The 24,261-nt window shown below is 40.1% G+C and overlaps 2 protein-coding genes across 2 annotated transcripts in view; one reads left to right on the forward strand and one right to left on the reverse strand.

Moving 5' to 3' along the window:
* Positions 1–7,650, reverse strand: part of LOC104388414 (chromosome unknown open reading frame, human C11orf74) — a 30,310-nt gene extending 22,660 nt beyond the window's left edge. The window contains 1 exon segment of the mRNA XM_009997278.1: positions 7,550–7,650. Coding sequence (XP_009995580.1) covers positions 7,550–7,650 — 101 coding nt within the window.
* Positions 7,651–20,230: 12,580 nt separating this feature from the next.
* RAG2 (recombination activating gene 2) lies at positions 20,231–21,838 on the forward strand. Its single transcript, XM_009997266.1, has one exon. The coding sequence runs from the start codon at positions 20,231–20,233 to the stop codon at positions 21,836–21,838; it is 1,608 nt and encodes a 535-aa protein (XP_009995568.1).
* Positions 21,839–24,261: the final 2,423 nt, after the last annotated feature.

Raw genomic sequence — 24,261 nt, forward strand, 5'->3', positions numbered from 1 at the left:
CCAGCTGAGAATAGAACATAGTAGTTTTTTTTTAGTTTCTTAACCTAGAAAACCTGATCTGATTTTTTTTGAGCTACCTTCCTGTTTCCATGTATTAAATACATACATTTCTGTAAATCAATGTGGCTTGTCCAACTTTTCATTATAAAAAGCCCAAGTATCACAGATAGTGATATACAGAAAATTCCTGGAGGATTTCAGTATTAGGATCCTATATGCCTGTCCATAAGTAAGAGCAAACTGAATGCAATTCAGACACCTAAACTTCATTATGTACTACTGTTTTAAGAGTCTTAGACCATCCTGCTTAGCTGCCTGCTGCCACCCAAAAAGGCAGTGGATGATTCATAGACACTGTATATGTTCATAGACGAGAATCTCACCGTGAGTCAGCAATGTGAACTTGCAGCCCAGAAAGCCAACCACATCCTGGGCTGCATCAAAAGAGGCATGGCCATCAGGTCAAGGGAAGTGATTCTCCACCTCTACACTGTTCTTGTGACACCTCCCCTGAAGTACTGTGTCCAGTTCTGGAGCCCCCAGCATAGGAAGGACATGGAGCTGCTGAAGCAAAGTACACAGGAGGCCCACAAAGGTGATCAGCAGTCTGGACCACTCTCCTACCAAGACAGGCAAAAAGAGTTAGGGTTGTTAGCCTGAAGAAGAGAAGGCTCTGGGGAGACCTCATAGTGGCCTTCCAGTCTCTGAAGGGGGCCTACAGGAAAGCTAGGGAGAGGCTGTTTACAAGGGTTTGTAGCAGGAGGAACAGTTTTAAGATGAAAGAGGGTAGATTTAGATTAGATATTAGGAAAAAAATCTTTACTGTAAGGGTCATGAGAAACTAGAACAGGTTGCCAAGTGAAGTTGTGGGCACCCCTAGATGACCTTTAAGGTCCCTTCCAACCCAAACCATTCTACAATTCTATGATTCTATGTCTGCCAACCTCAGCATCTGAATTGCCTCTCCCCTAGTTATCTGAATTCCTAAAGTCCCTTTCCAATCTTACTTAGTCAAAACCTTCATTAATTTCAATGACAGTGATCTTGCAGTAGCACTGAGCTAGCAGAACTCTTCTGTCAAAGTAACTTCATCTGTACAGCAGTGAAAATTACAACATACTTGCCTAAATCCACAAACTACTATTTGTAACACAGTCAGTTATATCAAACATTGTGGTCTTCCATTTCTACACTTCACCTCTGATAAAAAAGGCATTTTTGCTGCTGGATCCTCTTTCCTTCACTCCAGTGTCTCCCCAGCATAACGTATTCACAAAATTCTTTCCTTTTTACATGAGAACAGAGATGCAGCTGGCGCAGGTTTTTCCTCTACTTTCTTGAAATCAGTCATTTCTATGTGATGAACACAGAAAAGCATACAATCCTATGAAGAGTTCAGAACTAAACTCGCAGTGAGGTCACTTGATTTCTGTTTCTGATTGCCCTGTTGAACCATTATATGGCTCTGATTTCTGATATTACTTGCTTTGTGTCATTTCCACATCTGAACACTGCAATGACATGAAACTTAGCCAACAGCTGCATTCAGCACACTTCAATGTGTTTCAAGGCAAAGCGATGAGCTAGAGCTGGAATTCATTCTATGTTACTGTTTTTTATAGTACTACAGAATTTAACTATAGTCAATATGCCACTATAAGATGGAATCTCTATCAAAATATCAACAGCAAAATTACTGAATATTTACTTCTTCTACATTATAAAAAATCTAAGTTATGTCACAGAATGCAAATACATTTTCTTTCATCTGAAACAATCTTTAGAAATTGTTTAGTAATAAAGGCATCACAAAAAAAAGAACAAATAATGCTATCAGGGAAGCACTGTTGCTCAAGGGTCGCCAGAGTTTCCAGGAGTCCAGATATCTCTTTCCTTATTTGGTTATACCAGTGAGCTACTGCATAAAGGAACACTATTTCCCCTTTTCATGCCTACTTTTTTTTTCTGTCTACACAATGGAGATTAAGTACCTTGCATAGCAAATACTACTGTGATCTAAGGACAACAAATACCATAAAACTGATGAGGTATTATTATTTCAGAAACAATCTATTATTTTTGCATCCTTATGTCTATTTTTTCCTACATTTAGGGGCTCTGTATGGTATTTTTTTTTACAGTATATGAAGGTTATAGATAGCTACAAAATTTGCAATCAGTAGAAAAATGGAATTTTTTTTCTTCCAATCAGTTCTTCCCAATGATCCAGTACAACACACCAATAAAAAGCTTTGCTGTTTGATGCTGTTTCATGTCCTGTTTAAGTTTCCTGGGGAATATATATTATTTTAATTAGTTTTACTGAACTGCAGTTCCTTTTATTGGCAAACCCACTTATAGGAAGAAGGCTGAAAATCTCTCTTGGGGTTACAATTATCCTACTGGACCATTTTAAAAATTAAAGTGAATTTACTGTCATTTCTTATATAGTTATCTACTATGCTTTTTGCTGTTAAGACTCACATTGGTAAAGTGCCTTCACTGACATTTGTGTAGCAATTTCAAAGTTGTTTTTTTTCCTAAACATGGTTATCAAAAAAAGGAAGCAGACAGCTACCACCAAATGTACTGTGAACTAAATACAACACTCAGCTTTCACTGGGGAATTGACTTAATCTGATCACAACACAGAATATGGTTCTTGCATGCCACCTGGAAGCAGAGCAGTGGTCAGCCACTTTCTAACTTCCTCCACTTGACAGCTTGCTCAGCACAGAAGCATTAAAATAAAAGCTCTGACTTGACCAAGTATATATCCAAAGTACAGTTTGCTTAGACATGGGTCTGATCAAAGTCCTTAGACTGCCAGGCAGTCTGAGATACATGAAACAGAGCAAAATTAACAGCAGGAATGGCGTTCAATTTAATTTCAGTATTCAAATACCCAGAACAATGGAAAAAACATTAATCTAAACTTGGGTTTGGATACGGTTTTAATTCACAACTGCATTTTTATATGCAGCTGACTGATGCAGGATCACATATTTTTAGTAGTGGGAGAGGAGTAATTTAAAATCTAGATGAAAATTTTGAATCTTGGACCATTATTTGTTTGGTTTTCTGTATTTTTTGTAGAAGGTCAGAGGCGATATTTTATGCTCCAGTGAATTTCCCAATATGCCCCTGAGTTTAGAAAAATGAGCAGATGCTGTCTTCTAATTTTGGAATCATAGCTGTCTGCACCAGACTTCAAACATTCTTCCTAAAATATGAAAGAGCCTCTTGCTCTGTGTGTCATTTTTTTTTTCAAAAAAGTAGTCACTGGGTCTACTTCCAGGAGATTTTGTCCTAAGTTTTTCTAGAAATGTTTAATTCTGAAGATACCACTCATTGAGGACATCTACAGATTTCTGTCTCATCAATTCCTTTTTAAATCCAACTCTTCTGAAGCTTCCTCAACTGCACAGTCAAGAAATCACTCAAGAATTTTCTTTGGACTTAAAAATCACAGTGGAGTTCTACAACCTCAAATCAAATACCGGTTAACTGTTTTATTATCAAATTGTTTTCATGTTAGAAGGTAAAAGAACAAACTAACAACACTAAATATGTATGGCATACATATTTATATGGCATACATATTTATATGGCATATGGCGTAAGCATAAGAGGGTTCACTGATTCTAAGAACAGCACAAATGAATGTATCAAAATAAATGTGTAATAAATTATTCCTTTTACCAATATATTTGCTTTGGATTTGCACAAGAGGCAGCCATTTTTTTCCAGATGCTGAAAATCTCATCTTTCTGGTCCTATGCTCTAATTGCTAAATTATATTCCCATGGCCTTACCAGCCCTTTTACCTATTTAATTATTTTGTTAATATTTTCCTTTTGACAAAAAACATGCTTTGAACACTGTATGTGGGAAAACTAAGAGACTTACTAGAACCTTCCAGTTATGGAGGGAGTTCTCCCATGCTTTTAAATTATTATGCATTTAAGATATATAGGTCATGTTTGGTTGTAATATCTATGTTTTAAATGCTGAGCTCAGAGTTTTAAAATTACATTTAAGGATGTTTATTTATGTCCCATTGTATCTGGCAGAAGTGATCCGAAAGCCTTACTATAGGATTTCCTTGTCAATTAGTCTATCAACTCTCATTCTGTGACAGCACCAAGCACACTTTAAAAAACAGCATCACTGCTTTTTTAAGGAATAAAAGAAGATTAAATTCCTATAACAAGGATATAATTTTATGGTCCAACTAAGTTCTAACATATCTACATGCTATTTAAACTATACATATGTGACACAGCCCAGACTTAATAATCCAGGAAGGTTAGAACTGGACCCCCTTGCTTTCTAAACTTCTGCTGCAACAGAGGAGTCTAGGTGTGGCTGGATCCAGTCCTTTACATGTCACAACTCAGACTGGACAGCCCAGGGAGACTAGGACTGAACCCCCTTGCTTTCTAGACTTCCCTCAGAGAGGAGCCCAGGTGCAGCTGGGCTCAAAATCCCTCTCTCAGGCCTGGTCTCTTCCCAGAGAGAGTAAATGTATTATGGTCCGAGTAAAAGCTCGACCGTCCAATACCCCTTGATCAGCTTAAGGTGTAAGCGACACACAAGGTCTGTTTATAACAAATAACACATTTATTACACTAGTAGGAGTTAATACTGAACAACCTAAAGAAAATCACCCACATATGTATATTAGGTAAGGAAAAGGGGATGAGAAGAAAAAAGGTGGGGGCGGGGAGGGGAGATGAGAGAGAATGAGAAAAATAAAACTGAGGACAGAAAAATCACCGGTCCTGGATCCAGCATCGTTGGTTCAGCCAACAGGGGAGGGTTGGTGTCAATGTCAGTGAAACTTCCCAAGCCCACCATTGCAGCCCCCTATTTTATAGGCCTAGAAACTTGATTTCACAATGAATACGTGTGATTGGAGCCATACATGTGTGAGCATCTGGAGTGGACCTCTGTCCCCTCCACCCCTCGATCATTGTCTTTACTTCAATTATCGTCATTATCTCATCTCTGCAGGCCATTACTGCAGTCTCCATCCTCCCAGGCAGGCCTTTTGGGATGCATACGAGCAGGGGCTACAATGGGGTTTCAATACCATTTCCCAAAGTAGGTCTGGAGGTTTGGTCCCTCATAACTGCCACTAATTAATTACACAGAAGGCTCTTATTTTTACTCCAGATCTTGTTCTATTTGAGCTAATATCTTTTTAAATAATACTAGGAAGGTAACATCACACACTCAAATACAAGAAGACAACATTCTAAAAATGTCATTTTCTTGATTAGGATATTAGCAGTCCCTAAAAAAACAATGGAAGTCAGGAATGCAAAAAATCCTGAATACTGTTTCCCCTATCTACAAGAGTGGAACTATTCTGTCAGCAAAAGACCCTCATGTGATAACAGAGGATTACTCCTGGCTGACAATTTTAGCCTCAAATGTTTCTTTTCAGATCAGTCAGAGCAGTCAAGGATGCCTGGTTTTTTGTACACTTTGTGTAAAATTTAACTAATGAAGAATAATTAAACATTAAGACATGAGTTTCTTACAAGGTGCTTTCAAGAATAATGTAGAAACTCCTGGTGAAAATATCCTTGCAATCTCAACTAAAGAGCTAGTACAAATTAATGCACAAGTGAAAATCACCTTATATAAATATGGTACCCTGTAAAATCAGTGGGATCCAATTAGTTATATCGGTGTCTTGTATTTCCAATGTTATGAAAGCAAAAAACCTATCAGATAGTGATGTTTTTCAAGGTATTTTTATTAAAAGAGCTCCTCTATGTGTACACACACAATTGAATGGGCTTGGTTATTTGTGTATACAAAGAGCTATCTCCATATCTAATTAAGCCAGACTGCAAATTCAGATACTAATGTTTGTTGTGCAAAGATTTAGTGCACAGCCCAACATTATTATCACGCCAATTCAGGAAGGTAATACAAAAGTGGTCAGATTTTACTGACAATAACTGCAAATATATCCCCACAGTAAATATCTAAACTCACATATTGAATTAAAGATTTCTGGAGCCTATTTAAAGCCTACTTGCTTAAAAAAAATAATTTAAAGAAAAAAAAAACAAAACAAAGAGTGTTATAGTTTATAAAGTATTTTGCACTGTTCTGATGCTAAAATGCCTTGAGCTTCAATGAAATTTTTGCAGGTAACTAGTTTATAATGCAAGAAAAATGAAGGTAGGAGGAAAACAAGCCAAGCTGTTTTGTTTATACCAGCATAGGAAACTACATTTCTAAGCATTTGATTCAGCTAAAGCTCTACCTTGTATACAGTTTTAGTGGAAGATGCTATATCAACAATGAAAATTACTGAAACACATGCTGAAGCTTTTTGCAAGTAGCATCATGATATGCAGATTGCTTCTAAGACAGTATTACTGATTTGATTATGTTTTGATTATTTGGTTTGATTCGTGGGTGGAGGGAGGAGGCACAGTCAGGCAGTCAGGCCTGGTCGGGCCTTGTCAGGCTGAACTGGGCAAGACAGAACTTTCAGGAGAAGTTGATCTCAAGGGAATCACACAGGGTGAGGCAGGGGGTTTGTGTGTGATTGTGTTTTACTTCAGCAGTCACAGAAACCACATGAAGTAAGCAGGTGGTACAAGTAACTAGGGTCTAATATTATATTTAACTAAGAACTATAAAGTCAAGAAGAGTAAGATATTATGTTAAAGGAGATCCAGTGGAAATAATAATACTATAATAAATCTTGAAACAATCGCATCGTGGCCAAGGTCACAGTAACCAGTTATGCTGCTTGGAGATCCCCTTACCCATACCATCCTGATTTGAATATCAGGAGCTACAATGAATACAGTGACTGTAGGTGACCAATGATTTTTGTTAGAAATTAATATACATGAAGTTACATAACTCAAAAGATCGTAAGAAATCAATCAATGTAAAGGTTAAATTTAATGAATAGTTGAAGGTAAGCATTATATGCATTTTTATGCTAAATAATTTGTACAGTAGAAATTGAACATCTGAGAACCTCCTGATTGTAATGCAACTTAGGATACGCTAGGTGGAGTGATCCTCCGTATCCTCAGCAAAATAAAGAAGTGTCTGCTTATGTGCATCACATCGGTGTTGATAAGTTCTTTTCATCCTGTTCTGTGACAAGAGGAGCTACCCCTAGTGTATCAATTATACATAAAGAAGACCAGAACCTAATGTTCAGTCCTCTTATCTCATCCCCTAGTAACTCCTTTGTCTTTAATTTTTTTTATTGGGAGGAGGCAGAAGGTTGCCACAAGATTATTTCTGTGACAGCTTTGATTCCACTAGTTTTCTGCTCAGTGCTGAACATATGTAGAGAGCTACCTTATTACTGTCTGAACCAAGCTAAGGAAAGTTGTCCTCAGGGATCCCACTGATGATGGGAGAAACAAAAGCATCACAAGGATTTGCCTAAGGTCACAAAGCAAGTAAGCAGTGAAATGACACTAAGTACTAGTGCTTCTCTTTTTACCTTCCCTTCTGGCTGTGATTTCTAATGGGAGATTTGGAGAATTATGTATCTTTCAAAAGATAAATGAATGTATTTTGAAAGTCTTAATGTGACTGCTCATTCCTATTAATAAATTGGTCATGAATGCTGTTGTTTAACAGTTTTTCTCCCATTATCCACACCTTGACAGTCACATAGGAAACCTAGGACCAGTCTCAAAAAAAAGGACAATTTCTGAGAGCTGAAGGAACCCCAGAAAGGCTTTTCTGGACTTGAACATTCCTTTGTTCAGTCACACAGCAACAGCTCTCCAACCTGTCTTCATCACTTCACCTAAGGGAAGAAATGGTCCTGAAGCAGCTCTCATTGAGATATGCTGAAGTTAACATTGCCACCACTTATGAAAGCTGTGTAAATGCATTTTAAGAGCTGTGTGGTGTGAAGTAGTTAATAATACTATGAATTTTTATACACATAAGACCGGGCTACTAGAAACAGAAAAACACAGGTGAGAACATGGACACAGATAACTGGCACATTGTCTCACATGGTGGCAACTTAACTAAAAAATGTAAATTACCAGTGTTCATACATAAACGTGATAAAGATGCAAGAATGAATTACATACTAAGTGCTTTATATTAATCCATTCCTGTGTTTCTTCTCTTGATTTACCACAGTATTAAGAAGTGTCTTTTGGGAATTAAAGCTAATTCTCCGGCAAAATTTCAAATCAACTACACGAAGGACAGGCTGCCAACCTGATTTTAAAGTTAAATAAGATTGAACAAGAATTGTTCAGAACCCATAAGGAAAACAAAGCATTGGATGGCCGGCTTGTAAAGAAAACTAATGTTCTGAAAATACAGGAACACACACATGCCCGCATGATCTACGGTTTAAGTTTTCTAATATTTTACAAAAAGCAAATCAGTTTTAAACTCTCTGTAGACTGACCAAGCTGAACATAGTCTACCAGGCTCTCAGAATGGTTTATGCAAATTATGGTAGTTCCAGAGGGAAGCAATGCCTTCATTATATGAAGGACTGCAGTAATTTATAAGGCTAGTGTCAAAGAAAAAAAAAATAAAAAAATCCCAGACCTATATTTAATAAAGAAAATGGCAATAACAACCTTTTGTTTTTCTTTGGCATCTGGAGTCTGGGATCTCCAAGCCCTTTATAAACACTACTGAAATGAACATCATAATACTCCCATGGGGAAAAGCAAATAAATATTCTAAATAATAGATGAAAAACTGGACCACCAAGAGTTTGCAGTACTTGCAAACAAATCAGAGGAAAGATGGCAACAAAGCTTAGATTCCTTTACTCTAAAATGCTCTGGGAAGCTAGAAAATTTATTAGCAATTTGGGGCAACAGTTGTATCCTTAACCAAGATGAATGGTAGCTTTCCCAGTGAATGCCAGCCACCAGTTCATCAGCCTGAGATTAAGAATCCAGATGAGGTGTTAGCAAAATGCTATAGCTCAATTCTTACTCTGCTGTGCAGCTTCTACTTCCTATAGAGCTTGGGAAACTTCACTTAACATACTTCACCATTTAAGCTGCAGAGGAGCAATAGTGCAACAAGACTTCAGATAAACAACAGGATTTGACTCATTACATTTAGCTAGAAAATGCAGTGCTGAATTCAGCCTGACAAAGTTTTAGACAAACCATGACTGCAAAATCCTAAACATCAGTTTCATGAAAAAGCAAGCATTAAATACTGTTAGAATATAACCTAGTATTTAATACCTGGAATCTCCTGAGGTATGGAGATTAGGAAGTTGTTCTGAAAGGTTTTAAACATGTTTCACTAAGCCTATATATTTTTATCTAGCATGCACTTCAATGTGTATGCACTGGGGGAGAAGCATATTCAAAAAAGCATTACTCTAAAAAAATAGCAGAGAACATTACCTGGATATTCCAAGCATGGGAAAAGATCACTTTCTCAAAACTAACACTGGCAGGTAAAAATATCCATCCTCCACTTTCTTCAATTATTTTGAAGGATTGCAGGGTGCTATTGTATCACCCTAAATGAAAGCAAGCACAGAGGATGGTATTTAGAGAACATTTACTATCCCGAAAACTGAAAATATGGTTAGGATGGATGCTATAAGATCCCCCTGGAGACTTTTCTTCAGGCTGAAGAACCCCAACTCCCTCAGCCTTTCTTCCTAAAAGAGATGCACCAACCATTTCATGGCTCTCCTCTGGACACGACCAAACAGGTCCGTGTCCTTCTTATGTTAGGGTCTCCAGAGCTGGACACAGTACTCCAGGTGAGGTCTCACTAGGGCGGAGTAAAGGGGCAGAATCACCTCTCTTGATCTGCTGGCCACATTTGTTTTGATGCAGCCTAGGACACGGTTGGTTCTCTGGGATGCAAGCACACATTGCCAGGGATTGGAATCACCAACAATTTACGAACTGGACATTTTTCAAGGCATCTTTAATACTCCAGATCTAACTAACCTCTCATAAAAGCAATCCTACAACTCACAATATAGAACTAAGCAGCAAGCATTTCTTTTACTTAAAGATTTTACTTATCAGTCTACACTAAAGAGCTTGATTTGAGGAATTTTCCTGGCCTGGCTAGTTCAGCAACATAAAAGCTGTCACTAAGGATGGGGTGAGTTGGTAACGACAATGCAAAAATTATCTTTGTGGGTTGACCACTGATGTAGTTAGGCAATACTGGAGGAATATAGGCAAGTCTTAAGTGTGCAGTTAGTTGTCAAGGGACCAAGTACAGAACCAGAGCTGCTTGCTGCCTTCTAAGGCTGATGAGAAAGTGCATTGTGATTCAGGACATTAGAGTCTCCTCTCCAACCTATTCCAGGACCTACACAACAGCTGTCTCTTAACATCCCAATCTGCCCTCAGGACAGTAGTACCATCAAAGTCACTCCATGTGATATACCCATATATCTGTGTAAAGCTTTCTCAAGGAAGCTGGTTTAATTACAAACACAAATAGTTACATAGGTCCTATAGGTCCTATATTGTTATGAACAATCTGAAGAGAAGGGATTAGTACTTTTGCAGTTAAAATACCTGATTTCCATACTTTGCTGTCTTACTATAATTTACCACACTAGCAAGTCAAGGAAACTAGAGGAGTACAGATTTGTTACAATATTATTACAGCAATAAAGAATGAGATAGTACCTTTGCAAAGGGAATAAGACTATATCAGATGACCCCAGTTAGAATCAATTTAAGCCTAAATACTGGCTGTTACCAAAAAGGCCACCACTACCCTCTTTCCCCCTTCACTATTTTCATTCCAGCCCATCTCTTGGCCAGGCAAAATAAACTACCATTACCAGATTATTGAGGTCCCTTCCAACCTGACATTCTATGATTCTGTGATTATATGATTCTATGAATATAAAACCTAAAACTGAACTAAGCAAGCAGGTATGTCCTTTTTTAAATACACATTTTCTGATCTGCCTTACAGCCATACAATTGTGTCTGCACAAAGAGACAGTGGGGGCAAGGAAAAGATGCAGGATTGCCCCTTTTGGCAGCCTGTCATAGCTGTTTATGCAACCCTGAAAACACTGTCTCATCAGAAACGCCACTCATGAATGGCTCAGAAAGCTGTGCTTCCTCCATACTAGCAGAAGCAGATGTTAACAGGGTACTCATATCTGCACTACCACTACTAGAATTCTGGGAATTTCTGCCCTGAGAAAGACTTAAAACATTTTCAGTGGGGCAGCACAGGAAGGTTACCCACTTTCCAGAAGGCAGTCAACTGTTTCCTTCTTGTCTACACATCTGCAAAGCTACAGTTGCAGAAGAAAACCCTCCCTGCTCTACTGTTATGCCCTACTTTTCTCCTTCCTCCTCCCTGCTACCCACCACCTGCAAGGAAGCAGAGCTTCTAGAGCAAACCCAACAGCAGCAAACTCTGGCCACAAGCAGCTGTGGGTCAACTGAACTATGGGAACAAACTAAAAGAAAAAGTTTCAGCTACAAAGAACATGAATTTCCATATTAGATTCCTTGCAGCACCTCTCAATTCAATGTAATCTGCAACAGCTAATCCTATTTAAATCAACTGGATGTTTGCCAGTGCCTTCAACATGAGATCTTAAGGGCACACACTTCATGCATCAGCAAATTGCACGGATGGGAGCTCCATCTGATTACGTAACTGCATTACTGAGCCTCAGCACCAGCATTTGCTATAGTCAAAAGCATACATCTCATGTGCCCATCGCCTATGAGCTTTTAAAAGATATACCCAAGGGCTTTAATTGCAAGCAAGTACATTGATCCTGGCTTGATTTCAGTGTTATTATGTCATGATCAGAAGGTTTCTTTAACTCATTTAATAGAATCATAGAATGTGTTGGGTTGCATGGGACATATAAAGGTGATCTAAGTTCAAGCCCCCTAAAATAAACAGGGACATCTCCCGCTAGAACAAAGTGGGCTCAGAGCCCCATCAAGCCTGACCTTGAGTGTGTTCAGGGAAGGGGCCTCCACCACTTCATTCTTGTTCCAGTGATCCACCACTCTCATCTTAAATAACTTTTTCCTAACAACCAGCCTAAATCTACCCTTTTCTAGCTTAAAACCAGTACCACTTGTCCTATTGTTCCATGACCTTGTGAACAGCTCTTCTCCAGCCTTCTTATAGGTCACTTTCACTTATTGGAAGATTGCTATAAAGTCCCCCTGGAGTATTCTCTCCTTCAGGCCGCACAACCCCAACTCCCTCAGCCTGTCTTCATAAGAGAGGTGCTCCAGTCATTTCATGGCTCTCCTTTGGACACATTCCAACAGGTCCATGTCCTTGTGTTAGGGGCTCCAGAGCTGGACACAGTACTCCCAGTGAGGTCTCACCAGGGCAGAGGAGAGGGATAGAATCATCGTTCTTGATCTGCTGGCCATATTGCTCTTGATGCAGCCTGGGATGTGGTTGGCCTTCTGGGCTGCAATTGCACATTGATTGTTCATGTCCAGCTTTTGATCCACTAGTACCCCCATGTCTTTTTCCACAGGGCTGCTCTCTAGCATGTCTTCCCCCAACCTGTGTTCATATGTCTGGTTGCCCTGGCCCAGGTGCAGGACCCTGCACTTGGCCTTGCTGAACCTTCATGAGGTTCACTGGGGCCCACTTCTCCAGCTTGTCCAGGTCCCTCTGGATGGCATCCCATCCCTCTGGCATGGCATCCCGTCCCTCTGGCATGTCGACTGCACCACCCAGCTTGATGTCACCAGCAAATTTGTTAAGGGTGCTCTCAATGCCACTACGAATAACATTCATTAAGACATTAAACAACAATCATTAAGGCTGGAACAGACCTCAAGATCATCAAGTCCAATCATTGGCCCTACACCTCTGTGACCACTAAACTTCGGATGAGGGGCAATGGAGTCAAACTTGAGCACAGAAAGTTCCACCTCAACATGAGGAAGAACTTCTTTACTGTGAGGGTGACAGAGCATTGGAACAGGCTTCCCAGAGAGGTTGTGGAGTCTCCTTCTCTGGAGACTTTCAAGACATACCTGGATGTCTTTCTGAGTGATCTCCCCTAGTGTTTTCTTTGTCCTGCTCTGGCAAGGGGGCTGGACTTGATGATCTTCAGAGGTCCCTTCCAACCCCTAATATTCTGTGATTCTGTGATTCTGTAAACCATTTCCCAAAGCAACATGGTCTACCCGTTTTTTGAACACATCAGGGATGGTGCCTCCACTACCTCCCTGGGCAGCCTATTCCAATGCCTCACCACTCTTTCAGTAAAGAAATTTTTCTAATACCATTCTGAACCTCCCCTGGAGCAACTTGACTGCATTTTCTCTTGTCCTATCACTAGTCACTAGGGAGATGAGGCCAACACCCTCCTCACTACAACCTCCTTCCTGGTATATGTAGAGAGCAAGGAGGTCTCCCTCGGCCTCCTATTCTCCAGGCTGAAAGGCCCCAGCTCCCTCAGCCTCTCCTTGTAAGAGCTGTTCTCCAGACCCCAAATCAGCCTAGTTGCCCTTCTCTGCACCCTCTCCAGCACCTTGATGTCCTTCTTATACTGTGGTGCCCAAAACTGCACGCAGTACTCAAGGTGCTGCCTCACCAAGGCCAAGTATAGGGGTAAAATCACCTCCCTGGTCCTGCTGGTTGCACTATTTTGATGCAGGCCAGGACGCCATTTGTCCTCATAGCCAGCTGTGCATACTGCTGGCTCACAGTCACTGGCAGTCAGTCAAAACCCCCAGGTCCCTCTCTGCTGGGCAGCTCTCCTGCCACTCCTCCCCATGCCTGTGGCACTGCTGAGGGTTGTGGCCCAATGGCTTAAAGACTGCTGCTCCCTTTAAAGATCACCTGCAGGAATACGATGTCGGTAATGTTTCCTGTGCACCAAGCACTCCTCCAAAACACGGTACTCACTGTCACCTGGAGTGTGATCATCTTGGATTTGACAGTCAAAGCACAGCTGGATTCAATCAGCTATTTTAAATGAGGCCTCCAAAAAACGCCCTGTCCCTTACATGTTAAATACTGTTTACTGATGTTTTTAGATGAGACTGATAATTGAAGACTGTAGGATGCTGGCATTTTTTCAAATGTTTCAGCTCATGGGTTCTGGCTAAATATCCAGAATATTTGCATGCTGGTTGGCTAACCCTACAGAAACAATTAAGGTAGCCTTCACTTTCCCTGCTGAGCTGGAGTGCATTACTGCAACCCGTAGGGAGCCAACTACCTTCCAGTTCAGAGGTGACTGTGTTTTACTGGCAGAAAATATGCTGAAAAGCCCAACAATATCTCAGTGCAATTTGGAATTGTTTGGGATTAATAAGACATAAACCACATATTCTTTAAAATAATTCATTGTTGAAGAAAATCAAGCGCATTTCCATAACAGTAAGCAATCTACTGAAAACATACCACCAATGTCAAAGTTATTAAAATACAAATTGCGAAGGAAAAGTATATTTATTAATTTTCACATGGGTTTTCTGCCAAATAAATTCAGGATGCAAATCCCAAATGACCTGAGCAGTTCCAAACATTATTCTTGTGTCTTGTAGATACATTACTCTGAAGCTACTTGCTGCAGATCCTCCAAAGCAGTTTGTTGTTTGTCACTGACAGCTTGGACAGACTGCCTCCTCATTCAAAAATGACATGCTGTTGACAACAAACTTTTATTTCTCTGTCTTCTCAGCCACAGTAATTGGAAAAAGAATTTGTAAAGATAAGACAGGTCAGCTGGCAGAAGGAGAACAAAATTAATATAAAATAATGAATGTAACACAACTGGAGGGTGGAATTTTTCATTTAAATATTTGTATTTATTTTGCCAGTAGATCTTCAATCACAGACCCAAACAAGGGTTAGACTATGTCAAGCACTTGGATAAGAATTTGTCAGTAACATCTAGGCAATACTGAAAATAGAAAGAGATAGGATCTGAATGCCATTAAATTTGGGGAAAGTTAAGTTCTTCAGCATTCAACTCTGCAGTACAGTCTACTTTTATCTTTGTTTCAGAAGTAATAGGCCCATATACAGGGCATAGTGCCTTAGAGCTGATGTGTTACAGATTAAAACCACCACCATATCCTATCTGCATTAGTTACTCAACATCCCAAGACAACGTTCACAAACATTCAGTATGTTTACTTTACTGTACTAATAAAATTATGTTTCACAATTTTTCTACTTCTGCTCCCACAGCAGTTTCAAGTAGGAGATGAGATATTTCTAAAATACTGTGTAGCAGATGTTATAACTCAGGAGTGGGTAAAATCAGGCCAGGAAAACAAAAGCATGGAACTATGTAGATTGAATTTTTTTCCAGGTTTTCCTGTTTATTTGCTGTGTTTTTATGCAAGCAATTTATCCTCTGTGCCCCAGCACTGCTAGCTGTTGAAAGAATATGTTCCCACAGGACTTGGCAAGTCTAATTATTTTTTTGTTGGAGGGAAGCATTGTGAAACTGACGAAAAACGCCACGGAAGGGTGCAAAGTTTTATCGGTCTTTTAAGGTCTGATCAGAAGGCCACTGAAGTAGAAAGAAGACATTCCTAATTACTTCAGTGGGCTTTGAATTGGACTTTTAGTCAGCCCTCATTCACTGAGTTGCATGCATTTGCCATTTACTTTACTGTGTTTCAATGTCACTACCTACTTGCAGTGGAGCATTCCTGGGGAAAGCAGTAGTACCAAAATCAGCAGGAGCTGTTTTCTTTAAACTATTGAGTAGCTCTTGAATAGTTACTGAATTTTTTTCCTTTCAACTCAAAAATTACTTTAGATTATACTTTTATATTCCAATAGCACTGAAAAATCCCAGAAAAGATGATGAGGGTAACAGGTTTAGCAGTGAAAAAAATAAACTATAGAGGAGTGTATGCCAGAGACATCAGCAGTCTAGCAGACATCTATTGTCGCTCTAGTCTGGTTCTACTGTGAAGAGTTAAACCTCCTGGTGGCTGATGGGTTTTTTGTTGAGCCATCTGATGACAGCAGAGGAATGAAAAAAAAAAACAAAAACGGTCACAGCCAGTTAGCCACAACAGAATGAGTTCTCAGGAGCACAACTACAAATTAAGCAGATAGATTCCCTTCCATCAGGCTGCCTCTCAATGCAACAAGCCCCCTGCACTGTCAGAGAAGATTCCTCAAAGTGCTTATATTGAACTCAAATTACTTAGATTTTGGAGGACGCAAAAAAAGGCCCTGTCAACCAGGTATGTTGAACTTACTTTTTTGCCCAAAGCAAACTTGGTTAACACACTTAGCAAATGTTTTGAGAAGTAAAATACAAATATTTCCTTCCTTACACCTGTTTATGGAGGACTCCAAAGCTCTGAGAGTGTCTGGCTATGATTTTGATCGTGAAGTATTTGGGAAAAGCACTTGTTTTTCAGGGGTATGCTTTTTCATTTTGCAGAGGCAGACCCTGCAGATCAGCCAAGAGAAAATATACAAAATACAAATATACAAAATTGCAAAATAAATTTAATTATACCATAGATATCTGTGTTTGTGCCAAGTTAAAATTAACTGCAAACTAATGGCAGAATTTCATGGTCAACACTAAGCATTCACCAACTAAGACTCCACGCTGTCACACAAGCCATTGCTTCAGTGTCCAATCAGTGCTGTTTAAATATCTTGTTTTTGTGTAAATGAAAGGTGTTTTGGGCTTGCTACAGCTCATAAGATCAAAGCATTCATTATTTGATAGAATTAAAATTACTGTGAAATTATTCGTAATGTGGTATTTTTTTAATGTTGGCAAATATTAATGTGAAATGACACACTGAACAATAGTATTGATTATTCATTGTTCTCCTGTTCAAAATGTTTTTGTTGCCTAATCAGATAACAAGCACAGCAACAGAGGTGAACACTCCACGGCCTCAAAGAGAACAATATGTAGTAAATACAGTTTGGGAGTGACTCAGTGTCTAAATATAGTAATCTAGGGATATTTTACAAACCCTAGATTTCTGTCAGATAATCTCGGTTCAACATTCTATTACTTACTGAACTGCTTGCTCATGTAAAGTTCAAGTAATATTAAGAGATGACAAGGAGGAAGTGTGTTTAAATGTGTTTATTTAACCAGTAAGTTCTGTGTGTCCATCAATCTCACTTTTAATAATTTCCATTGGTCTTTTTTCTCCAATCTGTATCTGCAATAGTCTTTTCAGATAGATACCCTTCAGAACTGAGTACTGCTCAACATTTGGGAAATTTGTGGACACTAATTACTGTCATGTTTGAAGATTCTTGAAGTATATGGAAGTTTGTGACATTGTGGACACTAATTATTGTCATGTTTGAAGATTCTTGAAGTATATGGAAGATAGTGCAAAAAATTAAGTTAAATTGTTTGTAATTTTTAATAGTCTTGTTAGATTTCAAATATAAACCAGCAACCAAATGTAGAACACTACAAAAGAGAAAAGTGTTACAAAATATAGAACACTGGTTTACAGATGTGCTTGAGGAATCTTTAGTATGGAAGATATACTAATTTTCTAAAGATCCTGTAAAATCAGAGAAACTAAGTAAGCACTCAATATGGAAGAAGAGATAAAGGAAATCTCAGTAAATCCAGCTTAGTGCAAGCTCCTCTAACAATACCATTTTTTAATGGATATAAGAAACAAGCAGCAGAGATTCCTGTTTAGCTTATCATCCGAGGGTAAACAATTTGGCAAATCTTTCTTCATATAAATAATAACACAACCTGCTGTGTACACTGACATGCTCAGAACAGTGTTCACTAATTAACTTGTAACTGAACTTCACCTACAGTATAGTACTTCTGAAAAGAAACCTAAATGTAGAAAAAACTACCACCTTTGGGCAGAGGCATTAGAACTGGCTACAAATTGAACAAAACTTGACCATGATTTTTAGGTGATTCCACAATGTGCAAGAATACAGCTGTTCCATGGATTATTTTTTAAATAGATTCAGCAGTGTCTTTACCTACTCTGTTCCTGTGCTCTGGCCTAAGCACATCTAACCAGGCTCACTTACCTTTGAAATTTTTACTAGCAGAGCCATATTTTAGTACAGCAGTTTACATGCCATGAAATGGAGCAGGCAGGTAGTACAGGAATGTAGTACAACAGTTCCAGCATGAGAACACTCACTGATAGCAATTTGATATACTCAGTGACATTGGTTCCCATGATTTTACAGTGACTCTCACTGTACACTAGGTTGTTCCAGAGTTCACTGGTTTTGATGTCACATAGAATCAAAGAATTATAGAATGTTGGAAGGGGCCATCTACTCCAACTCCCTGCAGTAAGCAGGGACATCTTTAACTAGATTGGGTTGCTCAGAGCCCTGTCAAACCTGACCTTTATTATCTCCAGGGATGGGGTCTCTGACCACATCTCTGGGTAACCTGTTCCAGTGTTGCTTCTACCCCTCACAGTAAAGAACTTCTTCTAAATATCTAATCTAAATTTACCCTGCTCTAGTTTACAACCATTGTCCCTTGTCCTGTTGCTAAATGCTATCCAAACTGTCCCTTCCCAGCTTTCCTGTGGCCACCTTCAGGTACTAGAAGGCCACTATAATGTCTCCACAGAGCCTTCTCTTCTGCAGGCTGAAGAACCCAAACTCTCTCAGCCTGCCTTCATAAGAGCTGTGGTCCAGTCATCTAAACATCTTTGTGGTCCTCCCCTGGGCCAGATCCAGAGCTACACACAGTATTGCATAAGTAGAAGATACCAATCCTTCCTTAAAAAAGAAACTCTACATGTCTTGGCTTTGTTACAACTGCAAAATGAAAAGCAGAAGCAAGGAAATATTTCAAAACAAAGAATTAGGTTTTAAAATTTAGAGGTTGTTTGGAGTTTTTTTCAAATATGGTATTTGAAAGCAAATTTACACCTTTAAACTCTTAGGCAAAGGCTGGGCCAGAGACCTTGGGACTTTTACTAAAAGGCACAATTCTGCTGTCACCAAAGAACAGCACCAGTGAACAGGGCAGTTGTATCCCTCTCTGGTGTCTGTGCTGTCCAAAGCTCTTTCAGAGTTATTATCCAGGCTGACTATATAAACTCTCTGAGATTTTTTTAACTAACAGGTAAAAAAAAAAGGAAAATATACTCCTTGAAATCTTCTCACAAAAGAATGAGCAAACAGCAAATACTGAAGATAAAGAATTTGACCACACTAGGAAAACAGCTGGCAGTGAAACTCCCAGACACAGTTAGCCAAAGCAGGCTGTTCAGCACAAGTGTGCGAGATTCACCCTGGCACCAACACCTTCTACCTCTGCCGCTTCAGCGATACCTACATTGTGAAAAATACAGCTGGCATTGACTGCTTCTAAATGTCTTCAACAAATCTTATTGTTTGCTATATAAACCTGAAAAATGTACAACTGAATTTTGCATTTAGCTATGTACATATTCACTTCAGCTCACTGACTGCAAAGCATGACCACAGCATGTTGCCAGCCAGATGCTCCTTGGGAATCCCAGAAAAGGACCACCCTGCCCATAAGAGGGATGCCAGTCTCTGGGAGCAAGTGATCCCCCCAGGCACACATCCCCAGCGACAAGCGAGTAGCAAGCAGGTGGCTGCCCCCCAATGGCAGTGGCACCTGGCACTCTTCTCTGCAGATCTCGAGCTACCTGTGGAGCCTGCCTGCATCACCCGGCTGGCATCTCAAGACTCCCTGGGAGCCTCCTGGCAAGAAACGGGCAGAAAGAATCCCATCTTTTGTCTTTCGTCTGACCCCAGGGCCCCCAGAGCAGAATTGCACCTCCCACCTGCTGGCTGCCCTGGCTCCATGGCCCTGCTGACCTGCTCGCTAATCCCTTCAGTCCCATTTCCTCACACAGGCAGAGCAGCGGCCAGACAGCCCTGCTGAGCTCTGGACCAGGCCAGGCCAAGCCATCAAAGCAAGAACCACCATCATCAGTTTCCATGGGAGTGGCCAAATTGAAAGCGGGGAAGTTGCCACAGCGCAAACGGCGGAGTGTGGGGTGGCCACACACACAAGTGTGCAGGTTTGATGTGCTAACAGACTGTAGTTGGTACAAAATCCCATGGAACTGGTACACAGCTTCATTTATACCCTGACTTGCTGAACCAGGTCACTTTTTGTGTCTCCATGTGTGAACTTTAATACTATTTATTCAACTATTGTTAAATAACTCTTACAGGGTCTAAAGCATGTTTCATCTCTTTCTTTTGTGTTTTGTTTTTTTTCTCAGATACTAATCACAGCATGGCCCAATCACCAGATAAAATGTCGCTGCAGGTGGTATCAACAGTCAGTAATTCATCCTTGCTTCAGCCCGGCTTCTCTCTCTTGAATTTTGATGGGCATGTGTTCTTTTTTGGGCAGAAAGGATGGCCAAAGAGATCCTGTCCCACTGGTGTTTTCCTCCTCAATATAAAGCAGAATGAGCTCAAAATGAAACCTGCCTTGTTCTCTAAAGACTCCTGTTACCTCCCCCCTTTGCGCTACCCTGCTCTTTGCGTGCTCAGAAGCAGTGCAGAGTCTGATGAGTACCAGTATATTATCCATGGTGGGAAAACACCTAACAATGACCTTTCTGATAAGGTTTACGTTATGAGTTTGGTAAACAAAAACAGCAAGAAGCCTATATTCCAATGCATTGAGAAAGACCTGGGTGGAGATGTTCCTGAAGCTAGATACGGGCATACAATTAGTGTAGTTCATAGCCAAGGAAGAAGCATGAGTGTTATATTTGGAGGGAGATCATATACTCCTCTTGCACAAAGAATCACTGAAAAATGGAACAGCATAGTTGACTGTTTACCATCTGTGTTTCTCATTGATTTTGAGTTTGGATGCTGTACATCATACATACTTCCAGAGCTTCGAGATGGACTTGCTTTCCATGTTTCAATTGCCAGAAATGATACAATCTACATTCTGGGAGGCCATTCACTTCAAAATAACACCAGGTCTCCCAGTTTATATAAGCTAAAAGTTGACCTCCCACTAGGCAGCCCAGCTGTGACCTGTACCATCTTGCCAGGAGGGATATCTGTGTCAAGTGCTATAGTGTCTCAGACCACTGACACTGAATTTGTCCTTGTTGGGGGCTACCAGTCTGACAATCAGAAACGGCTGGTGTGTAACACCATAGTTTTGGAAGATAATAAGATAGAGATTCTTGAAAGGGAGAGCCCAGACTGGACACCAGATATTAAACACTGCAGGATTTGGTTTGGCTGTGATATGGGCAAAGGGTCTGTATTGCTAGGCATTCCAGGGGCCAACAAACAGGTAAACTCAGATGCAAACTACTTCTACATTTTGAAATGCAAAGAAGCAGAAGCTGACAAGGATGAAGAACCGACAGCACAAATTTGCAGTCAGACATCCACTGAAGACCCTGGAGATTTCACTCCATTTGAAGATTCGGAAGAGTTTTGCTTTAGTGCTGAAGCCAATAGCTTTGATGTTGATGATGCTGACATTTACAATGAAGATGATGAAGAAGATGAATCAGAAACAGGCTACTGGATTACCTGCTCTGCCAGTTGCAACATTGACATTAACACCTGGGTCCCTTTCTATTCGACAGAACTCAGTAAGCCTGCAATGATCCTATGTTCCGGTGGGGCTGGCCACTGGGTCCATGCGCAATGTATGGATCTCTCAGAGAGCATTCTCCTACATCTTTCAGAAGCAAATATCAAGTACTTCTGCAACAAGCATGTTGACCTTAATAAAGAGCTACAAACTCCGAAAAAGACGGTGCAACTCAAGAAGCAACCCATGAAACCATTGCGCAGAAAGACAACCAAGAAGTTAACAACACCAGCAAAAAAGTCGTTTCTTAGGAGATTGTTTGAATAGATTTACACTGCTGATTTATATTCACCTGGGAGAAAATGAAATCAAAAAGACAGCTGGCAATGGTTGATGCAGAAAGGGTTATTTGAGCTTGAAGAGATCTTCTTATGTAATGCATTTCAATTATCTCAATATTTCTATTTCAAAGCTCATTAATTTATTTTGTCTCTTATGTGTAGTTGTGTAATAATATCTGGATAGGAACCCCATCATAGATATCACAGTGATAAACATCCAGATACTGGTAACTTTGTGCTATATTGTATGCTATAACTTGCTCCCCAGTTATCTTCAGTGAGTTTCATGAAATTGCTGGTAGAGTAAGACTTTATCCCGTGTACTCAATGCTGTTAGCATCTGTCCATCAAGAACACTATATTACCCATTTTAATTTTTTATCTTACTGAGTAATTCTAGAAATATTTGCCCTAATTTATAGCAGCATTACTCCAATTTTATGTTGATGTAAGGAAATAAAATTAGACTAATTACTCTGGTTTTAAACTCGAGTGGTGGCTTAAGTCCTGTGTATCAGAAACAGTGAAATATTCAGACACTGAGGGTCAGTTTTCTTCAGGGTCCTCCATAATGGAAAACTTACACATGGAGCTTTTAATTCTTGATAATTATATATATATTTTTAGAGATCTTAAATTATTATATGATAGTTTTGGCTACAGTTGTGGAATATTGTCTCATAGTAAAAATTGTCTCAGTAAAAATCAAATTGCTTTTTTAAACCACTGTGTTCAAAAACTGCATTTTAAAAAATTCAGTAAGCTAATAAAGATTATTATAAAAAATACTGCATTCTATTTCACCATTATTTACCATAGGGTAAATCAAACACTGTAAAACCCAAAGTCTACAAAAGGACAGCATGTGAGCTTGGGAGGCCCATCTGAAGCCTGATAAGGGGTATAGCTTCATAGCCACCCCATACTGTGAGCTCCCATTGAGTTCCCTCTGAAGACTTGTATCTTTTACTCTGGGTCCTCCACTATGCATTTCTTTCTCTGGTCTCCCAGGGTGACTGTGTGGAGTGTGTAAGCTTAGAAGTGCAAGCTGTAGCTCAGACTGACTCATTGAGCCAGTAGAGGATTGTGAGGGTGGAAACAAATGCAGCTGGCTGCTCAAAGCATGAGGAGAAGACTGGATTCAGATTGAAAAGGACATTGTCAAGGTTGAATAGCTCAAGTTTTTGGTGGATTCTTTTATTGGCTATTAGTAAATCCTCATAATTCTTGACTTTATTTTTATTGCTGCTTAAACTATCTTTTCAAATAATCAATACCATCAGCTCAACATTTTTGAGCCAACACTAACAGCATCAGAACAGAGACTGTGAACAGAGTTCACAGTCCAGCTCTCACGCTGGACCCCTGAATAAAAAAGAGCAAGAGCAACTGACAGCCATTTAATGACTATCTGCAGATCCTGAGCAGCCACTCCTTTAGAAAGCAGCATATGTAGCACAGTATTTCTATTAACAAAGACATGTATGCACAGTACTTCCTTTGAAACCTTTACAGCTTGAGTCAACAGCAGAGGTAGGTAACAGGCAATCATCCCGACTTTCCATTTCCAGCCTTTGTATGTGCTGAGGAAGGTTACAGTTTGGGTGGAGCTTGCAAATGGGAAGTATATAACCCTGACTCCCCTTTCACCAATTTGATATTGGTATAAATTTGTAGATTTCATTGTCAGCTTCCCATTTCCTTTGTCATGCTGTGGGGAACGGTCCATCTTCTTCCCCCCACATAAGACTAAACAACAAATGCCTTTCAAGTCAGCAAAACAAAAGTGACGCCTTTTCACTGATTCGCTCAAGGACAGAATGAGCCTCTTGCCCTACCAGGTAAGTGCAGAGCAAAGAAGTAGCACAAGGGTTGTGATAGCTGGCAGAAATATAAACAATAGATTAAAAACTGCTCCTAACAGAATATGTACCTGGCCCATGGTGATTGGCTAATTCAGACAGTGGTACTTTTTCGAACAGTGGTCTCTGATCCATAAAAAAAGAGTAGAATCTGCTCTGCTCCTCTGTCTCTGCTCGCTCTCTCTGCCTGCCTGGGACAGACCCCACTGCAGCACCTGAACCTGCCTGAGCGCCCCTCCTGCTGCCAGGAGAAACAGAGAGGGGGGGGGCACCGCCTGTGCCCGCTCCCTGGGACCCTGCCTGCCCAGCCTGGACCGAACCGGACCGGAGGCCCTGCCAGCAGCAGGAAGGGGTCACCCTGGTCACTGGGACGCAGGCCCCCCTGCAGATCTCCAGCCCAGCCTGCCAGCACATTTTCGAGAACTACGCTACGCAAGGAAGGAGGGTAAATATACACACACACACACACACACTTTAACTTTCTTACTGGGCTCAACTCCTACCCTTTCACTCCATTGATTTACACCTCTCCTTCGGAGTGTGCCTT

The sequence above is a fragment of the Chaetura pelagica genome, unplaced genomic scaffold (assembly GCF_000747805.2).
Source record: "Chaetura pelagica isolate M959 unplaced genomic scaffold, ChaPel_1.0 scaffold134, whole genome shotgun sequence".
Classification (NCBI taxonomy): domain Eukaryota; kingdom Metazoa; phylum Chordata; class Aves; order Apodiformes; family Apodidae; genus Chaetura; species Chaetura pelagica.

Excerpts from the sequence above, each read along its gene's own strand:
- RAG2 (XM_009997266.1), top strand. The coding sequence starts at position 20,231 with ATGGCCCAATCACCAGATAAAATGTCGCTGCAGGTGGTATCAACAGTC.